Source organism: Manacus candei, unplaced genomic scaffold, assembly GCF_025592945.1.
Source record: "Manacus candei isolate 608988 ecotype Guabito, Panama unplaced genomic scaffold, ASM2559294v1 h1tg000037l, whole genome shotgun sequence".
Lineage (NCBI taxonomy): Eukaryota > Metazoa > Chordata > Aves > Passeriformes > Pipridae > Manacus > Manacus candei.
In genome coordinates this window covers 13,911,134-13,929,069 of record NW_026138085.1, presented here as the reverse complement: position 1 = coordinate 13,929,069, position 17,936 = coordinate 13,911,134, and the positions used below count along the sequence as shown (strand labels likewise).

The 17,936-nt window shown below is 36.9% G+C and overlaps 1 protein-coding gene across 4 annotated transcripts in view; it reads left to right on the top strand.

Moving 5' to 3' along the window:
• The window catches only part of CNOT6 (CCR4-NOT transcription complex subunit 6), a 33,595-nt gene extending 15,961 nt beyond the window's left edge, over window positions 1-17,634 (top strand). For 3 of the 4 annotated variants that reach the window (XM_051793468.1, XM_051793470.1, XM_051793469.1), the window contains 10 exons: window positions 1,821-2,007; window positions 5,411-5,496; window positions 6,471-6,575; window positions 6,667-6,735; window positions 8,204-8,361; window positions 8,865-9,019; window positions 9,973-10,127; window positions 11,095-11,325; window positions 12,645-12,847; window positions 13,531-17,634. In XM_051793468.1, coding sequence (XP_051649428.1) covers window positions 1,821-2,007; window positions 5,411-5,496; window positions 6,471-6,575; window positions 6,667-6,735; window positions 8,204-8,361; window positions 8,865-9,019; window positions 9,973-10,127; window positions 11,095-11,325; window positions 12,645-12,847; window positions 13,531-13,743 — 1,562 coding nt within the window. In that variant the 3' untranslated portion in view covers window positions 13,744-17,634. The remainder of the gene's footprint in view (window positions 1-1,820; window positions 2,008-5,410; window positions 5,497-6,470; window positions 6,576-6,666; window positions 6,736-8,203; window positions 8,362-8,864; window positions 9,020-9,972; window positions 10,128-11,094; window positions 11,326-12,644; window positions 12,848-13,530) is intronic. The other variant, XM_051793472.1, reaches the window with a different exon arrangement.
• Window positions 17,635-17,936: the final 302 nt, after the last annotated feature.

The following is a 17,936-nucleotide window of genomic DNA, read 5'->3' as shown; positions in this document are numbered from 1 at the left end:
GGCAATTCAAGCAAATATTTTAGAGAATTAAAAAAATTTTTTATGATGTTTGAAACTTAGGCTGAATTTTGTTTAAATAAGGAGGTTATTTATGAGACTGAAAAAATTGGCATGTGGTATTTCTAAAAGACTGTTCAATAGAGAAATTTATGGAAGAAGGAATAAATATCCAGTTCATCACATTGTGGAGAGTCTTTCCATCCAGTTCATTGAATCTGTGTCTTGCTTCCAGTGGCACGTGCCTCACCACGTGAATGGCATTCTTTACTGAAGGTTACAGATGCAGAAACCCAGTTAAATGCTGCTTCAGGAATCAGCATTATATATCGGCATTAGGCTTGGAATCCTCTTGGACATCTGCTGCTCTGCATAGGAAGTGCATTAAGTGATGGCTCTTTCCTTTCATGCCTGGTAATCTCACTGCAGGCTCATTCCCGCCAAGAGAGGTGGTGCAGGGGAGAGGCTGGATCAGGGATGTGGATTGGAAATCCTGTCAGCTACAAGGGTTTCTTTGATCACAGTCACCTGTTTGCATTGGGGGTGGGGAAGAGGTGTTAATTCAGTTTTAAAAATGCAAAGAACTATTGATTTGTATTTAAAAGCTTTCAAAAGGCTTCTTAACGAGCATTAGAGCAGCATCAATCCTTTAAAAGCTGAAGGCATTTGCCTTGCAAAATAAAGCATGCAGTGTTTTTATTAGTTGTTCACACTGTCTTTTCCTTGCAAAATACTTGGCCATCTAATACAAAAGGCACGAATGTTTTAACTGCTCTCCTTTAAATCGCTGGGCTTTTTTACTGCAGGGTTTTTTACACCCCTCACTTTGTTACAGCTTTACTGGAAATGATACCTGTGGTTAAACCTTTTGCCACCAGGGACTGAGTCCCAGATACACGTGTATCAGTGTAACTTTCCTCAGGCACTAAATATGAATTCTTTTGTTTTGAAGAAAATCATTTAAGGAAAAGAATTCTGAAGTGTGTATGTTGGTGTAATATTAACCAGACTGTTCTTAACATCGATGAGTCACAGTGGGATTTCTAAAGTAACTTTTTACCTTGGACAAACTGGGGTTGATTCTCCTCTTCTAATGCTTTTGGTGTACAGTGAGATGACTTCTGTAAACGAAAAAGGATCTACTCCTGGGGGAAAAAATCTTAGAGAGAAGAAATGTTTTGAGACCTTCTGATGATATCTCACATTCCTTGCATGTGGCAGTGTAAAAATCTTGATTCTGTCACACAAATCCATGTTTCCACCCTTCAGTTTATACAAAAAATCATACCTTTTTTTTAAATATCTGGCAATAGTTTTATGTAGCTTTTAGTTGAATACCAGATGGAAATCCATGTTCTCAACTAAGCATCTTAGTCACCCTAAATATAGTGTTTCTATCTGTTCTTGGCTGGATTAATGCCATAGAATAAAGATTTTTGGTTTGAAAGATGTGCAGAAATAAGGGCCAAAGCTCTTTCATCTCAAACATAAAGCATAATTGAAAAAAATCTGTTTCTTACACCTCTGGTAATTATTAAATTCATGGTCAGGTAGTAAATATGTCTTGTCTTGTATGAAACTTGAGAAAGATGTTTAAACCTTAAGTATAGATTAGGAAAAACAACTTAAGCATCCCTGGCAATACACTGTATTGTCTTGTGCATTGAAAAATTTTTTTGTCTGTAGAATTGGTGATTATTGGAATTCTCATTGAATAAAATAATAATGATAAAACCCACAACAAAACCCTAACAGAACTTCCCTCAAATGTGTTATTATTGCTAAATCTAAAATGTTCTTTTTTCTCTTCCTTCCTTCCACAGGGAAAGTGAGAAGCTTAAGTTCATCGTTGTGGACACTGACCCATTTGACAGCTTTGCATCTCAGTGACAATTCCTTATCCCGTATTCCTTCAGACATTGCCAAGCTTCACAATCTGGTATATCTGGACTTGTCCTCTAATAAAATCCGCAGTTTACCAGCAGAGCTCGGAAACATGGTGTCACTCAGGTATGTAAATCTTAACAGGAGTTAAAATTGGTCTTTAATTGTCTTTGTAGCAACAGTTTAAATTTCAGCATAAGTAAGTTCCCCCTTCCTCCCTTCTTATCTATCTCCTGAATACTTGCTGTGGTCTGTGAAGCTGCAGCAGTGCTGGCTTTTCTGTGATCTCCTGTTCCAGTGTATGACAGCACAGAATGAGCCTCAGAAGTGCTTGGTTTGATGGCAATCACCTATTTTATATTTATCCAAGTCAGGTTTCCTTTCAGGCATTTTCTTCCAGACTCTTTTACAAATCTTTTATCTGGTGTTTTTCTCACAGAGTAACTGATGCACCAAAAAAATTGCTTTTAACTCATAGTAAGGTAGGAGAGAGGTCAGATTAAACATTTATAATCATGTTAACTAGAGTTTTTTCCTCTTTGTGCATATTTAGTGATTATTCCTAACAATAGTTCTTATTCTGTTTATTGTATAACAATTACAACGTATCTAGTATATCTCCTCCCCACCTTTGCTATGATGTAACTGCATTCCTGTGCAAACTGGGGAGGAGGAAAAAATGTTCTAAACACAGCTTTTTGATTTTTTTTTTCCCCTTCAATTTTGCAATGCTGAGATGTGCAAAGTTAGCATGGAATGAGAACTCCTTTTGGAATTGAAACATGCATAGTGATACCTATGCTGATTATGCTTAAGGCTGCAGTATTTCACTTTGTAGAAACACTGTTATGTAAATATATAAATTATTTATATAAGACTAAATATTTGCAGGCAACAGTCTTTGACCCAAAGGAAGAGCTTTATCTTTGGTTTATTAGACAGTTGCCAGTAATTGCTTTCATTGCTGTTAATTTTGAAGACACTTATGAACAGCTTTCTTAAATCCAGAAAGTCTAAAAGTAATGAGAATGTTATTAGAAGTAAAGACCACAATAGAGAAATGGGCTGCCAGCACGGCTTTCATGAAACTGGAAGCAAAGCAAGTTTGTGCATAGAAATATCAGTCATTGCATTTTCTTCTCCTTTAGAAAAGTCTGCTCTGTTGGGGAGGATTAGAGTAGCTGATTAAATTGGTACTAAATGCTCAAATTCCAGAGCAGTTCAAGTCTCAACCCTGGAGGCTGAGCAAAGAGATCCTGCTTTGTGAAGCATAATTGGCAGCTCTGTTTTGTAGTGTGTTGTATAGTTGTTTTCAGCTGTGAAGTAGTCTGTTCTGAGTTCTAGTTCTTTGCATTACTTTTTCTATTAAAAGCAGTTATTACTAACAGGTTTCTTCCCCTCTTTATCCACTCCTGGGGTATCGTGAGCTAGTAACCCTAAATTTACTGGAATATTCTCAAATTCATCTTTGTACTTCATTAACATCCTTTCAGTCTTCTTCCTTTTACAACATTTTTGTAAGTGTAATGCCTATGACATGGAGATGGCTCAGCAGTGTGGAGTCAGCAGGAATGTCAGAAGTCATTACACCTTCTGCCCAGCACTCTTCCCAATTTATTCTGGCTGTGAGGCTTCAGCTCTTCCAAGTTTTCTTTTGAGTAAAGAAGGCTAAATCTTGTAGATGTGAGATGTGTAGCTAAGGTCTAGGATCACACTAGTTCTCTGTTTATGACCTAAACATAACACTTGAGCCCGGGTCTCTGGATGTGAAAAGCTGTGCATTAATCCACAGCATTCTCTCTGTCCTCGGTAACTGCAGCTGGTCCGTGGTTGCTTTTCACTGTGTTGAAGGTGAAGAAAAGCCCATAAGCACATCCTGTGTGATAGTGCACTGCAGGTCTCAGCTGGGCCAGGGGCTTATGTTTCAGGCTGGCTCTTACTGCAGACACTTCCCATGGCTTCTGGGAAGTCGTTCAAACCAACGGTAATTCAATGCTGGGCATTGCTGATATCCTGAGCCACAGAAATCATTTGTGCTCTCACCAGTGAGAACTGATAACAGCTTTTCCAGCTCCCACATCTGGAGCTCTGGGTTTGGTCTGTACAGCAGAGCTCACTCAAGGCTCCTTTCATCTCCCTTTTTACTGCAGGTAGTTGAAAAAAGAGGTGTCAGAGCAGTAGGATTTCTGATCTTTGCAGAAAGAGGAGAAAAAATAAACACTGTAACATGTTATCTTGGAAAGCTCAGCTGTAAAACAGATTCTCTTGACATGCTTGAAAGAACTTGAGTGCACCCTTGGTACGTTTGCAGATGACACAGAGTTGGGTGGAAGTGTCAGTCTGCTGGAGGGTAGGAAGGCCCTGCAGAGGGATCGATGGACCGAGGCCAGTTGTGTGAGGTTCAATAAGGTGAAGTGCCAGGTCCTGCACTCTGATCACAACAACCCCCTGCAGTGCTCCAGGCTGGAGGAACAGTGGCTGAAAAGCTGCCTGGGGGGAAAGGACCTGGGAGTGCTGGTTGACAGTGGCTGAGCATGAGCCAGTGTGTGCCCAGGTGGCCAAGAAGGCCAATGGCATCGTGGCCTGTGTCAGCAGTAGTGTGGCCAGCAGGACCAGGGCAGCGATCATCCCCTTGCACTTGACAATGGTGAGGCCACACCTCGAATCCTGCCTTCAGTTTTGGGCCCCTCACAACAAGACAGACATTGACAGCTTCAAATGCTGTTATGTAGAAATCTAAAAGAGTTAAGATAACTCTTGGCATCCAGGTTTCCTTTTTTTTTTTCTTTTTTTTTCCTTTTTTGTTGCCCAGAAAATACCCTACAAGTCTCTAGGCACCAAGTTGTAAAAACTTCAAAGCAGCAACTTTATATTGACTGTGATTCTATGAAAGTCTTCACTGCTTAGTGGGAATGTATTTGAGAAAGTGAAAAGCTCCTAACAAGTCCATTTACTTTGCTCAATTTGTTGAGATATTAGAATTCAGGACATGAATTCTGTTACTGTCTGCATATTGGTTCTGTCAGTTTAAAAGCACATATTTTTTCTTAACCCTGAAATTATGAAAAGAAAACCACCCAAACCAATGGAAAATTACTGTTGTGAATGACTATTGCATGGTAATGTCAGTTCTAATCATACTGCCACGATCCTGGCTTTTTTTCTTATTTGTTTTCAAATAATTTCCCTTTATTTGGTCTTCAGTCACAGCCAAACTGTTTCATGGTCTGGTTTGTCTGAGCTGTTAGTGCTTCATCACTTGTAGATATTGAAGTGTTTTATTACTGCTAATGTTTGCAAAATGTCTGACTGTTTAAGATAAAGCTCCTTTCCTCTGTACTTTAATAATAGGTGTTTTGTCTGTGTGTGTGTCCGAGTACAGCAGGATTTCCCCAACTATTGCTGTTTAGTCTTTCAATATTGTGGTTTGCAGTATATTGATTCTCTTCTGGTTCAATTGTTGTACTGTACTGCTGCAGACAAATGTTACTCTGTTTTCAGCCCTGTATGATTCTTGCTCTGTCTACAGGGAACTACATTTAAATAACAACCTGTTACGAGTTTTACCTTTTGAGCTGGGAAAACTGTTCCAGTTACAGACTTTGGGTCTGAAAGGTATTACTGCTTTTTTTTTTCTTGGTATCCACGCTTGTTTAGTGATATCACTCTTGTAATGGCTGTAGACTGCCAGTTCATAAAATGTTACTGATTAGCAATCCCAGATGCAGCTACTCAATCCACATTTATAAATACTGTTATTTAGGGATTATTTAGAAAAATAACAAGTTTGGCAAAGCAGTGCACACATAAAGGGGTTTGCTTCTCTTTTTGCAGAGTGAGCAGAAGCTTTCTGTTGCTTGCATAGGGTTTGAATGCAGTGGTGCTTTAACTAAGAAATAGTCTGTAGTTAAATGTAGGTACATCTCAAACCAGAAAGGGAACATGCTTTATACAGCTTCAGGGCACTCTGCTGTTTATGCAAGCACCAATTTAAGTCTTGCCTTTTTTTTTTTGCTCTGAACTGTATAGATTCTAGCTATAAAACTGCTGACCTTGGGCAATTTCAGTCACAAAATCAGGAGCACTGTGGAATATAATACCTCTAAACACTGTTGAGTCTCAAAATCTGTTTTTCTCCCCCTTAAACCTGGGTAATTGCAGTGTGTGTTGTCCATGACAACTCTTGCAATCTGCTTATGTTTGGCAGATGGCAGAGTCTCTGCTCAGATCTGCCTGGCAGATAAACTGATGGTGGATGTTTCACTCACGCCGAGCAGAGGTGGCTCCTGTGTTTGGGCTCATCAGCTCAGCCTGTGTGTTGTGCCACACCAGTTCTTCACTACTCCTTGGTCCAGGGACCACCCCTGGGGGTTCAGTCAGAAGGCAGTCTCAAGAGGGGTTGTGGTAACTTCACTAGAGCTATCCACACATCCAGTGTTTTGTGGGATTGAAGATCTGAGATATGAAACCCCAAAATAGTTCATAGTAGGTGTGGTATCTTTTCTCCCAGAGGCCAGCTTTAAACACTGATATGTAAGTTTGTAATAGTTTGTATATTTTATTCAATATTCCTGTGAATTGGTTTGCAGGAAACCCACTTACACAGGATATTCTGAACCTGTATCAGGAACCAGATGGGACACGAAGGCTACTGAACTATTTGCTTGATAATTTGGCAGGTACTGCAAAAAGAAGTAAGTGATCATTCTTAAAACATTTATTTCTGCTGTGTAAAATATATGTGATTATAATTTGTTGTATCTCTATTTTAAAATGTTCCCATAGTTTCGACAGAACAGCCACCTCCAAGATCTTGGATTATGTTGCAAGAACCAGACCGTACAAGACCAACAGGTACTGTAACACTGGAAGGGGTTTTCCTTTCTTCTTCCTTTTTTCCTTTTAATGAAAGATGTTGATCTTTACTGGAAAAAAAAAAAAAATCAGTGCTTAAATTAACCAGTCATCTTTGCAGTGCTGACCAGCCAGCTGAAGTCGTTCTGTCCCAGTTGGAACACCTGTTCCAGATTTACCCATGGTTTACTCTGAAGTAATTTCTTTTTAATTAATGTCCTTCTCACAGGAATTGAAATTGTTGTCCACAATTAGTTAAATAGTGGAATTTTAACAGGCTTAATTTAACACTTGTTGAAGAATAAAAAAAATGGAAGAATATAAGCATAATTTCCAAAAAACATAGATTTTTTTTTTTAAAGTAACCAGTGTATTATCTTTGACTGCACTTTTCTTGCTGTTGGGATTCAAGTAAGTTTAATTCTTTGCTGATTTTTTTGCTGCATAAATTGTCTAAAATATAGCCCTTTCTATTTACCTGCACACCAAATATTGGTGTATTTCTCATTTACTGCAGTGACCTCTCTTTCAGGGCTGTTGTACATTACTTTCCCCTGTTGATTTTACTAAGGCAGTTGCTGCAAAGGTCATGCTGTAAATGCAGCTTGTCTTTTGCTGTCACCTGTTTATTTGTTTGTTTTCAAAATGCTGGGCTTTGAAACAATCAGCCCCAGATTGTTTCCTCAGTTTTCAGTATCTTCAAACAATGGTCTTGGGTTTTATTTTTCCCATGTTTTAGAGGAGCTCCGAGTAAGCTTCCAGTATCTCATTGTTGTTCAAGTATCTCATTCCTGAAGTGCTTTTGAAAAGCAGACCAACCCCAAAAAAGCAATGAAACAACCCCCTAAATCCATGCTGCTGGATTACATGTCAAGTTGCCCCAAACTGTCTCATTATTATATTACTCCTATTTCAAATGAATAGAGAGAGTAGATGTTTCGTGTCTTCTGCCTGAATTGAAAGCTTTTCGAGGTGGAAATAGCTGGGGGGTTATTTTGCCTATACCTTTTCTTTGTTCGAAGAGATCCTTAGCCTGCTGTTACAGTTTGTGATGGTAATAATTAAGGTAGATTTTTAAGAATCTTAATTAAAGACTTGCAGACCTTTGTATAGCTGGCAAATATAAGCGTTCAGATACATTTACCTTGGTTTGGGTTTTTCACAGTACAGCACCACTTAGCAAAAAATATGTTTGTCTGCTGTTTACTGCATTAATCATATAAGGGGTGGGGGGGTGTTTGTTTCCTAATTAAATGCTAGAAAACAGATGCCAGAAGTCCAGAGTTGTAATTTTTCTCCCTACAGAAAGCCTGACAGTTTTTCTCAGCGTAGATAAATAGGCTGTGTTTTGGTTGAAACAAATGAGGCACGAATTGATGAATTTGCAGAAGACAAAAACCAAGAACGTAACTGTATAGTTTTTTAATATATCAGTGTGTAATTATTGATTAAAATCCCTGTTCTGCAGCCTTGTTCTCTGTCATGTGTTACAATGTCCTCTGTGACAAATATGCCACCCGGCAGCTGTATGGCTATTGTCCATCTTGGGCCTTGAACTGGGAATACAGAAAAAAAGCCATTATGCAGGAAATCCTGAGCTGCAATGCTGACATCATAAGTCTGCAGGTAAAAGATACACCATTCTTTCTTTCTATTCCCATGTGCCGGGTTTCTTCACGTTAAATGTATTTATAGTAAACGTTCTGTTTTCAAAACCTTGTGGAAACAAAAGGAAAAAAGAAGCGATGTTTAGAACGTTATTTGTTGCTTGACATCAAAAGAATGCTTTCAGCCCCCGCAGTTGGAATGGGAACCAGCAGCCCCTGATCAAAGAAGTGTACGTGGGGGTGTCTTTGTGCCCGTGTGTGTATGTGGGGCTCTAATTGACACATTTTCAAATAAGAGGCTTGAGATAATCATAACTCGGGGGATTACAAAAATTCATTTATATTTTCTTAAAATAAGGATATTGCTCTCAAATTTGCATTCTCTGATGCACTTAATTCCTAGATTTCTTTTTTCCCTTAAATCTAATTTGAAAGTGATTTACACTTCTGAAGAGTCTAAATAATATCAGTCTTCTGTGTTTTGCTAACAGCACGTTCATGCTGTTCTGCCTTATTTTACAGGAGGTTGAAACAGAACAGTACTACAGCTTTTTCCTGGTAGAATTGAAAGAACGTGGCTATAATGGATTCTTCAGTCCAAAATCTAGAGCTAGGACAATGTCAGAACAGGAAAGAAAACATGTTGATGGTTGTGCAATATTTTTCAAAACAGAAAAGTAAGTGATGTGTTTTGCAAAACCTTCTGTTGTCTCTTGCTGTCTTTCACATAATTTCTCAGGTCAGTCTATAGCTCAAACAGTTTGGCATTAATTGCCCTTTTTTAGCCATGCAGGGTTTCTTGCAGAGCAGTCCTACCCCTATAGAAGGGGAATGGTCTGTGTGAGAGAAATCATTCTGTGTAGAATTAGCAGTAAAATATCTTACCTTGAAATTTTCTTTTAAGGTGAAATTTCATTTTGTTTGAGCAGTGCTGGTTTGGGAGTTTACTAAATTATACTTCAACCATTAGGTGATAATAATAAAAAAGAAGAAATTAATGAAAAATGAAGCAAATTTTCTTGATTTTTTTTTTTTTTTTGAGTAAAGGAATTTATAATCCCCCAAATTGCTGAATAAGACCTCATATAGTATTGACTTTTTGATGTATTAGGCTTCGGGTAAATTGAAAGACAAAGCATTTGGTATCACTCCATGCTTCTGTAGAAAAAAGTAATAATTTAAGAGCTGTAGATACTGGTTGTATCATATTGCACTTGTACAGCTGTTTGGATTTGAGGGTAGTAATGTCCCTTTCATTCCTCTGTGTCCACAATGAAGTGCAGGTGCCAGTTTTGATGCCAAGTGGCTTATTAAAATTATTTAGTCCCTCTCTATTAAACCTGCATCTTTGACCTCGAAACTGATGCAGAATTAAAAACAAGCTTGACTTTTTTATAGTGTCTCTCTCAATAAAATCTTTTAATTGAAACTAAAGTAGTATAAAGTACATGAAAATTGCCAGGAAAACTATATCCCTTGATTTCAGTTTAGGATTTTATGAACTGATGTGACTGGCTGAGACTTTCACATCATAAACATGTTTGAGATTCAATTAAAAGGTGAATTATCTATAACGTTTCCTATTGTATCTGGCTGCTGAAAAAAGCATACATGATGTTTTTTCTTTCAGATTTACTTTGGTTCAAAAACATACTGTTGAGTTCAATCAACTAGCAATGGCAAACTCAGAAGGGTCAGAAGCTATGCTGAACAGAGTTATGACAAAAGATAACATTGGAGTTGCTGTACTGCTAGAACTGCGAAAGGAATTGATAGAAATGTCATGTAAGTCCCATTTAATTTATTTTTTAAAATAGACTGTACTTTGTAAATGAAAAAATTGACTTTTGTCATAGTAAACAAGAGAAACTAGGTTCTGCAGGTGAATATGGCTTGGCACATTGTATGTTCAGACACATTTATTCCCAAAGGAGATTTGGGGAAAAGTCACATTGTTTAAATTATGAAGATTTTTTTTTTCCCCACTTATATTTTTTAAGGAAAAAAAGCTATAAAGACTTGAGTTTGAGTGATTTTGTTGTTGGTTTTTTGGTGGTGGTTTTTTTCCCTTGAAGTTTATAAGTATCAAAGAATTGATGGTGTTAGTTGTGTGTGTCTGCATCATTTTAGCTTGTTATTTTCTTTGTGTTGTCATACAACCTGTTTGTTCTGCCCTGTCATTCTTAATTTAGGAAATGTAAATTGGCTTTATAAGTATCGCAGTGGGAACCTACTCAACCTGTGTTATATTTGTCAAAATGATATTCTGTTAATTCAGATTCTAACAAACAAGCCTTTTAAAAAACACTTCTAGCAAGAGAGGTAACTTAGAATGTGGATAACTTAGAATTCAGAGCTCACTGCCTAATAATATATGAGCAGTGCCTGTTTACTGTGACAGCCTGAGGAAAACATGTAATTTTTTAGAACAACACTATTTGCCTGTAATTAGATTATCTGTTATTTATGTTAATTCACAGCATTCTTGAATACATAAGCATCACATGTAACAAGATGGTTGATCTGCTAATGGTCTTGAAAGTGAAATATCATTCCTAATGCTTTACATCCACTAAAACACTTGGTAGATATAAGAGGACTTGTCTGACCCTCTTGATTTAAATGGTATTAACCCTCTTGAAGTCATACTGGTATTTTATGTTTTGGTTTCCTCAAACATTTTGTTTAAACTTCAGTAATACTGTTTTCTGTTGCCGACCATGTAAAGTAAATAACTGATTTTAAATTTTAGCTGGAAAGCCACATCTTGGGATGGAAAAGCAGCTAGTTCTTGTAGCTAATGCACATATGCATTGGGACCCAGATTATTCTGATGTGAAGCTGGTTCAGACTATGATGTTCCTGTCCGAGGTAAAGAACATTATTGATAAAGCTTCTCGTAGTCTCAAACCTGGTGTTTCGGGAGAACTTGGAACCATTCCACTTGTACTGTGTGCAGATCTCAATTCTCTACCAGACTCTGGTAAGAGTTCTATTTCTTATTCTTTAGACTGTTTCAAGTGTGTAACAATTTAAAGTTCTTGCTTTTTTAAAGGAGTTTTCAACTTAGAGAATGCATTGTTTGATAATATAAGCTCTAAAGCTACTACGAGAATAGAAGTAAGAGAGAGAAGGTAAAACTGTTTAATTTGTGAGTGACCTTATTGTTATGCAGTAGTATAGCTATGTCAGGTCTTTCAGAAGCATTTTCACTATTATCTTAAAATACAGGAATGGAAAGGAAAAAAATATCTTCCAGAAATAACTGGAAACATGAATGTGTTGCTGATAATTGGGTTTTCTTAATTGTAAGTGTGAGAAGATAATTTCTTATCTTTAAAGTTACCACCATACAATCATTTTTTTGTAGCTCCATTTTTTGTAGAGCTTTTAAAATTCAGTATATCCCCTTCAGACAGGGACTCTTCAGAGCTCTTTATTAACAGGGAACTTTATTTTTTTACTTGGTGGCAACTTCATAAAATGCCAGAGAAGAACAGATTCAGTGCTTGCCACCTTGGCTTCCTCAGGTACCCAACTGAAGTGCTGAACTCGAGAGCCATCCTTCCTTTCTTGTTGATGGTTGTTCAATGTAATAATCTCCATTCTTGGTCCCCTTTCCTTCGGGCTTCATCTTGGCAACTCTTAACATCTGTTAGGGTTGAGAGGAGCAGTTACTGCTCAGCAGGACTGGAAATTTGATTCTTTTTGATCCCAGGAAACCCAATATCTCTAGTGGTGATTGCAGTTCATGTGTCTCATTGTCTTCAGAACAATGAACTGCTTCTTTTACCTGCCAGAATATCAACACAGTTATTCTGAAACTGAGGCACAGTCACAGTTTTTCATGACACAAGTCTTGTCCATTTGGCTTTGCAGCCCCTTTAAAGTTAACTTTATTTGAAGTAGAGTTTTAGAAGTTGCCTCTTTTGCAACACTTTAGCTGAAGAACATTGAAGGACAGGACCTGAGCATAGAAGCAAGGAGAGAAGGAAGCTGACTGCCTAGCACTGATAGAATTTTACTTCTCAATTTTTCATCTTCCCTTTCCCAACCTATTCCTTATTAACCTTCTCATTTTTTTTCTAATCAAAGCACGCCTCATTATTTTAGGTGACATTTTCTCATGATATACATTGTCCTGTAATATTTTAAAAGAAATACTGTCAACTGTATTGTGTACATGTTAAGGTTTTGCTTATATAAAGCATAATGTTGCATGTATGACTTCAAGAACCTAAACACACTTATTTACTGAGTGACTGTTAATCCCTTCCTGTGTGTATGTGTGTCTCTGAATAGGTGTCGTTGAGTACTTGAGCACTGGCGGAGTGGAAACAAACCACAAAGATTTTAAGGAACTGAGATACAATGAAAGTCTCACTAACTTCAGCTGTAATGGAAAAAATGGGACAACAAATGGAAGAATTACACATGGTTTCAAGTTGAAGAGTGCCTATGAGAATGGTCTAATGCCTTACACAAATTACACATTTGACTTCAAGGTAAGGACTTGGCTGGTATTTCGGAAAAGTTTTTTCCAGTTTTAAGTGTAACTAATGTGATTTGCTGTATGAAGTTTAACAAATAAGTTAATCTGTTGGTGCAGCTAACTAGATTCACCAAGTTTATATTTAAAACATAGCAAACTAGAATGCCCAACACTTTGGTCTCCTGGAAACCAGATTTTCCTTTTTCTTTTTAGTAACTTGCAATAGATTTGCAAGAATTGGAAATTCTTGCTGTTAACCTTCCCTGTAAACAGTATTTTAATACCCCAAGCTAAATGACACAGTACAACAGGAGCACTTAAGCTGTCAACTGCAAGGAAATAATCCATGTTGCTTCTGGAAAACTCTCAGTTCTCTGTTGCCCAGTGAAAACAAGGATGGCTTTTTTCCTCCTCAAAACCAGAGCCAAATGGGATTTGAAGCTCTGTAGGAGGTTGGAAATTTCAACCCACAGAAGCACAGCAGAAGTGATACAGGGTGGGCTTTTCTGTTTTCTCCTAGTCTATATTGAGCAATCCATGGGATATAAGAAGAAGAAATCTCCTAAACTGATGATGTGCTTTAGAGAAGGAATGGGATATTTCAGTTACCAGTAACACTGAGCTCACCTCTTGTTTGGGAGAATAACTTTAGTCATGAATAAACACTAACAATGTTTTTTTTTCCTCTTGTTTTAGGGTATTATTGATTACATCTTCTACTCTAAACCTCAGCTAAACATACTTGGCATTCTTGGACCTTTGGATCATCATTGGTTAATAGAGAACAATATAAGTGGTTGTCCACATCCACTCATCCCTTCTGACCACTTCTCACTTTTTGCACAACTGGAGCTTTTGCTGCCTTTCCTGCCTCCTGTAAATGGAATCCATCTCCCTGGCAGGAGGTAGTCAAATACATTTTAGAGGGCAACCTCAATCTAACTTGTACAATTGTAAAATCTGAATATAGAGGAGTGAGGTATGGCCAACAGGGATTTTTTTTTCTTAATAATCTTAATCTTAAATCTAATTATTTGCTAAAGACATAGTAAAAGCCAGGTGCTATCAACAGACACAATTCTGAGCCCAATATACTTTGTATACTGTTCGACAGCGATCGGTGCATTTGCACCTTTCTTTAATACGTTACAATTAACCTTCCTGTTTCTTTTATCCAACGTGACATTTTCATGCCTTGAAATAGGGAATTGTTATACAGTGTATTCTCTTTGCACAGTTATCTGTAGCACTACTTTTTTGAGGCCAGTAGGAACATCCACAGAACATTCTCCGTACTTCACTCCCTCCTTTTTCAGACTTGTTTGTAAAATATAGAATTTGAATTTAGCCTTTATTGATTGTATATGAACAACAGAAAACCTGATTTATGAGATTTTGTACTTTAAAAAAAAAAAAGAAAATTCAGATTTGGAAAATGATTGTATTGTAAACTAAGGCTAAATTTTTATCTGTTTTCATGTGTTATAAAGGCCAGCTTGTAAAAGAGGTTGTCACAGGTTTTCTCTGCTAGTGATTTGCACTGTTAGGGTTTCGTTAGCCCTTTTATACTACTTTTTATGTTCAATTGAGAACGTTGCTTTCAAAATCCAAACCTATAAAATCTTAATATCTTACAGAGATAACTAAATACATTCTGTCTATTTCTGATTTTAAAAAAAAAAAAGAGAGAAAAGCATAGAGTTCTCGCAGAACAGATAAGCTAAGCAGTGAATATAAGTAGACCTGTATGGATTGAAAGTTATTGCTGATGTGTATACACTCAGATATTTTTCTCATCTCTAACTTTTGAAGTAAAATCTAGGGATACTTGTGTACAGCTTCTTCATTTCTGTTTTAAATATTTGTCCTATCTCCACTGTGCCTGCTTAAATTTGTTCTCAACTAGCACTGCCTGTGCATGCAGAGAGATCCTGTGCATCCTCTTTTATTTTTTTAAATAATGTTAACACTTGTGAAAATTTTATGAAGATACTTTTGTATAAGCTGTGGCATCTTTTTTTCCTTTGTGAAGCATTGAATATCACACTTTGGAACATGTTCAGGTTATGGGTACACAGTTTCTAGCTTCTAATGCCCATGCACTGCTTCTTTCAGTGTCATTGCACAGTGCCGTTTTTCCCACTAAGAATTACTATCATGTGGATTCTCTTTCGTTTCAGTGTGTTCCTCAGTTTCAGAAAGTATAATTCCTTGAAGATACAAACCTAGCCCTACATTTTCTATTAATGAAGCAGTGTAAAATAAATGCATTTTCAATACAGGTCCCAAAGACAATTCTTCAGATCATTTTTTTTAAAGTGACCAAGTCTTATTTTAAAGTGTCAAGCGAGACTGAAGTTCTGGTGTACCCTCAGTGCCATTTGTGTCATGAAGCCAAGTATGTAACAGCTTACAAATTTAACTTGTCTATTTCTATCCTAAAAGGGAGAATTTATCGTCTCCTTAAACTAATACAACTTGAATAATCAATGTAAAAAAAAAAAAAATAAATAAAGGAGATAGAGAGCTTGGTCTTAAACAGCTTTTGTTTCAGCTGCGGGCAGGGAAGCAAAAGGACACTGAGCATTAAGAGAAAACTTTCTAAATATTGTGAATTTTTTTATATATAAGAGAGTGAATTGGTAATAATGATTCAAAATTTTATTGAAAAGTAGTCAGCACACAAGTGTGCTCAAACCGTTCTGTTTTAAGCTCAAAGTGAAATTGCAAACAGTTCGGATGTGTAAAATGTACATTTTAAAATTTCAATAGGAGAAATCTTGATCTTGAATCCTTGTCTGGGACCTGATCTCTTGGGGTTATTTTGTTTTGGTTTTAGTTGTAAAAACACCAAACATGTCCAGTTTATAATCAGTACATTGAAATGCTGGTAGTATTGCTGTAGTAGACTTAATGCGTAGTGTTATTTTTTTTCTGTTTGTTTTTTGGGGTTTTTTTGTAAAGTGTGAATAAAAGGTGTTATACTCATGTTTCCTTAATGATGTCTTGGTAATGTACATCATGACAATTTCCAGTAATGATGAGCCAATTTAGCTTGTCAGACTAAGCAAACTATTTTTCTTTTCTGATTATCTGGATTGTGTAAGGAGTCCAGAAAGCTTTACAGAAGGGGAAGGGAAGCACTTACTCATTTTGTATTTTTAGAGGGGGATAATTTACTTTATTAGATGCTGGAGCTTGAGTGCACTTGTTAGATTCTAAAGGTTTGAGCTTTATCCAGTATGTGTTCTCCTCTATTGCTTAGTCTTAAAAAAATATTTGGATTTATGACAGCATGTGAAAATATGGCCCCTTGTGCTTTTGGAGACACAACTGTTCCTGCTGAGTCACCTTATGGTCTAAGGGTCCATTTGAATAACTGTTTCCTCCAGCTTTTTTATACTGTCCATCAGGTCCTGATTGAAAACCCACTGAATCCATTGAAGACACTCCTTTGACTTCACTGGGTTTTAACTGGACTGCAGCTGTGACTCGGGGGCTGAAGGAAGGAAGGAGAAATGTTTTGAATATAGGGAAAGACCAGATGGCACCAAAACAGAGCTGAGATTAACTTTGTCAAACAATCTTTCAAGGAAAACATATTCTTGTGTCAAACAAATCTAACTCAAAAGTCTCAATTTCCAGCTATAACATAGAATAAGGCAATAAACCGTGTCTTCACAAAATCAAAATGTTTGCTTCATAGTTTTTAACATGCAATGGTTATTTGAAATATTTTTATTCAAGGTGGTTTTGGGTGTTGCCATAATTGTACCTTCAGTGTTCTTGTTGTAAAAGCACATACAGCAAAAGTCACAGAACATCCTTGGGGTTGAAAGGATTTATTTAGGTTAGACCAGGCTTTTTTCCACTTAAAGTACACTCTGCCATATCTTGTCTAGTTTTATTTACATTTACCAAGAATTCTGGGTGTCAAAAGTGTAAATTGAAATATACCTTTAACTAAAAGAATTGATTAGAGTACAAGACTAATACCACAAGTTACTGCTTTTATCATAACACAAATAGGGGGGAAAGGAGCATATAAGTTGGTGCAAGTTGTAATTATTTTGTCCTTTTAGCAGCTTTAAATTAAAAAAAAAGGTAAAATTGGCTAGCATTTGACAGAACTATTTTGAGAACATTGTATGCATCTTTGATGTAACTGTAGCAAGTCTCTCAAGGTGGTTTTTTTTTTAGAGCAGGCTTAGAAAATACCTTATGCTTTGCTTTTTCAGCCACACAAAACCTGTATGAAAGACAAAATAATTGCAACACCATTGGGGGGGGAGAAAACTAATTACACTGTAAAACTTTAAAAAAGTTCAGTTAACCGCTTCAGTAGCAAGCCTTTCTCATTCAGCCAGACACAGTATTTTTTAGTATGTTAACTGCTATTCTTTTCCTTTGGTTGCATAAATTTGTAACACTTAAGTGTCTTGGTATGTTTAAGTAGTGTCTAAAATAGAATATCTTAGTCTTTATTCACAGTACTTCTGTATAATGTGTAATGCACTGGACTAACTCTTGTTTACCATTCATGTAACAAAAACCAGCACATTATCTGCACTAAGCTCAAAGAATGTTGCATTTGTCTATAGGCAGCTCTTCAATAAGATAAATGGGAAACTGAATATGGTCTGATGGTAAACAAGGGCTTTTACTGTTCTCTTCAGTGGAACTTTCTTCTTGGTCAAATTTTAACTAGTTAGTATTATATTTATATACAGGGTCTTCTTTTTCTTTACCAATGTATTTTCCTACTCATAGCTGACCAATAAATCCAATATCTGTTTCAAACCTTCTTGAAGTCTAATTCATATTTTAACTTGATTCCTAAAGCTTTTCCTGAAGAGTTGCACATACAGCCAAAGTGAGTGAAGTGTGAGAAGGTATAGTAGAAGCATGTAAGGAACTTGAGAATCCTAGAAATATTTTTCCTGTACTTTCTGTTACTTTCTAGATCTGCAGACCAGAACTCTGCTCAGATCAGTTGGGTTTGGTTTGCAGAGTGAAGGTGTGCGTGATCAGCAGTGAGCTTGTGGAAAACCCCTGTCCAAACCTACTCAGATCTCAACCCTGTGGCCATCTTCTGACCTTCC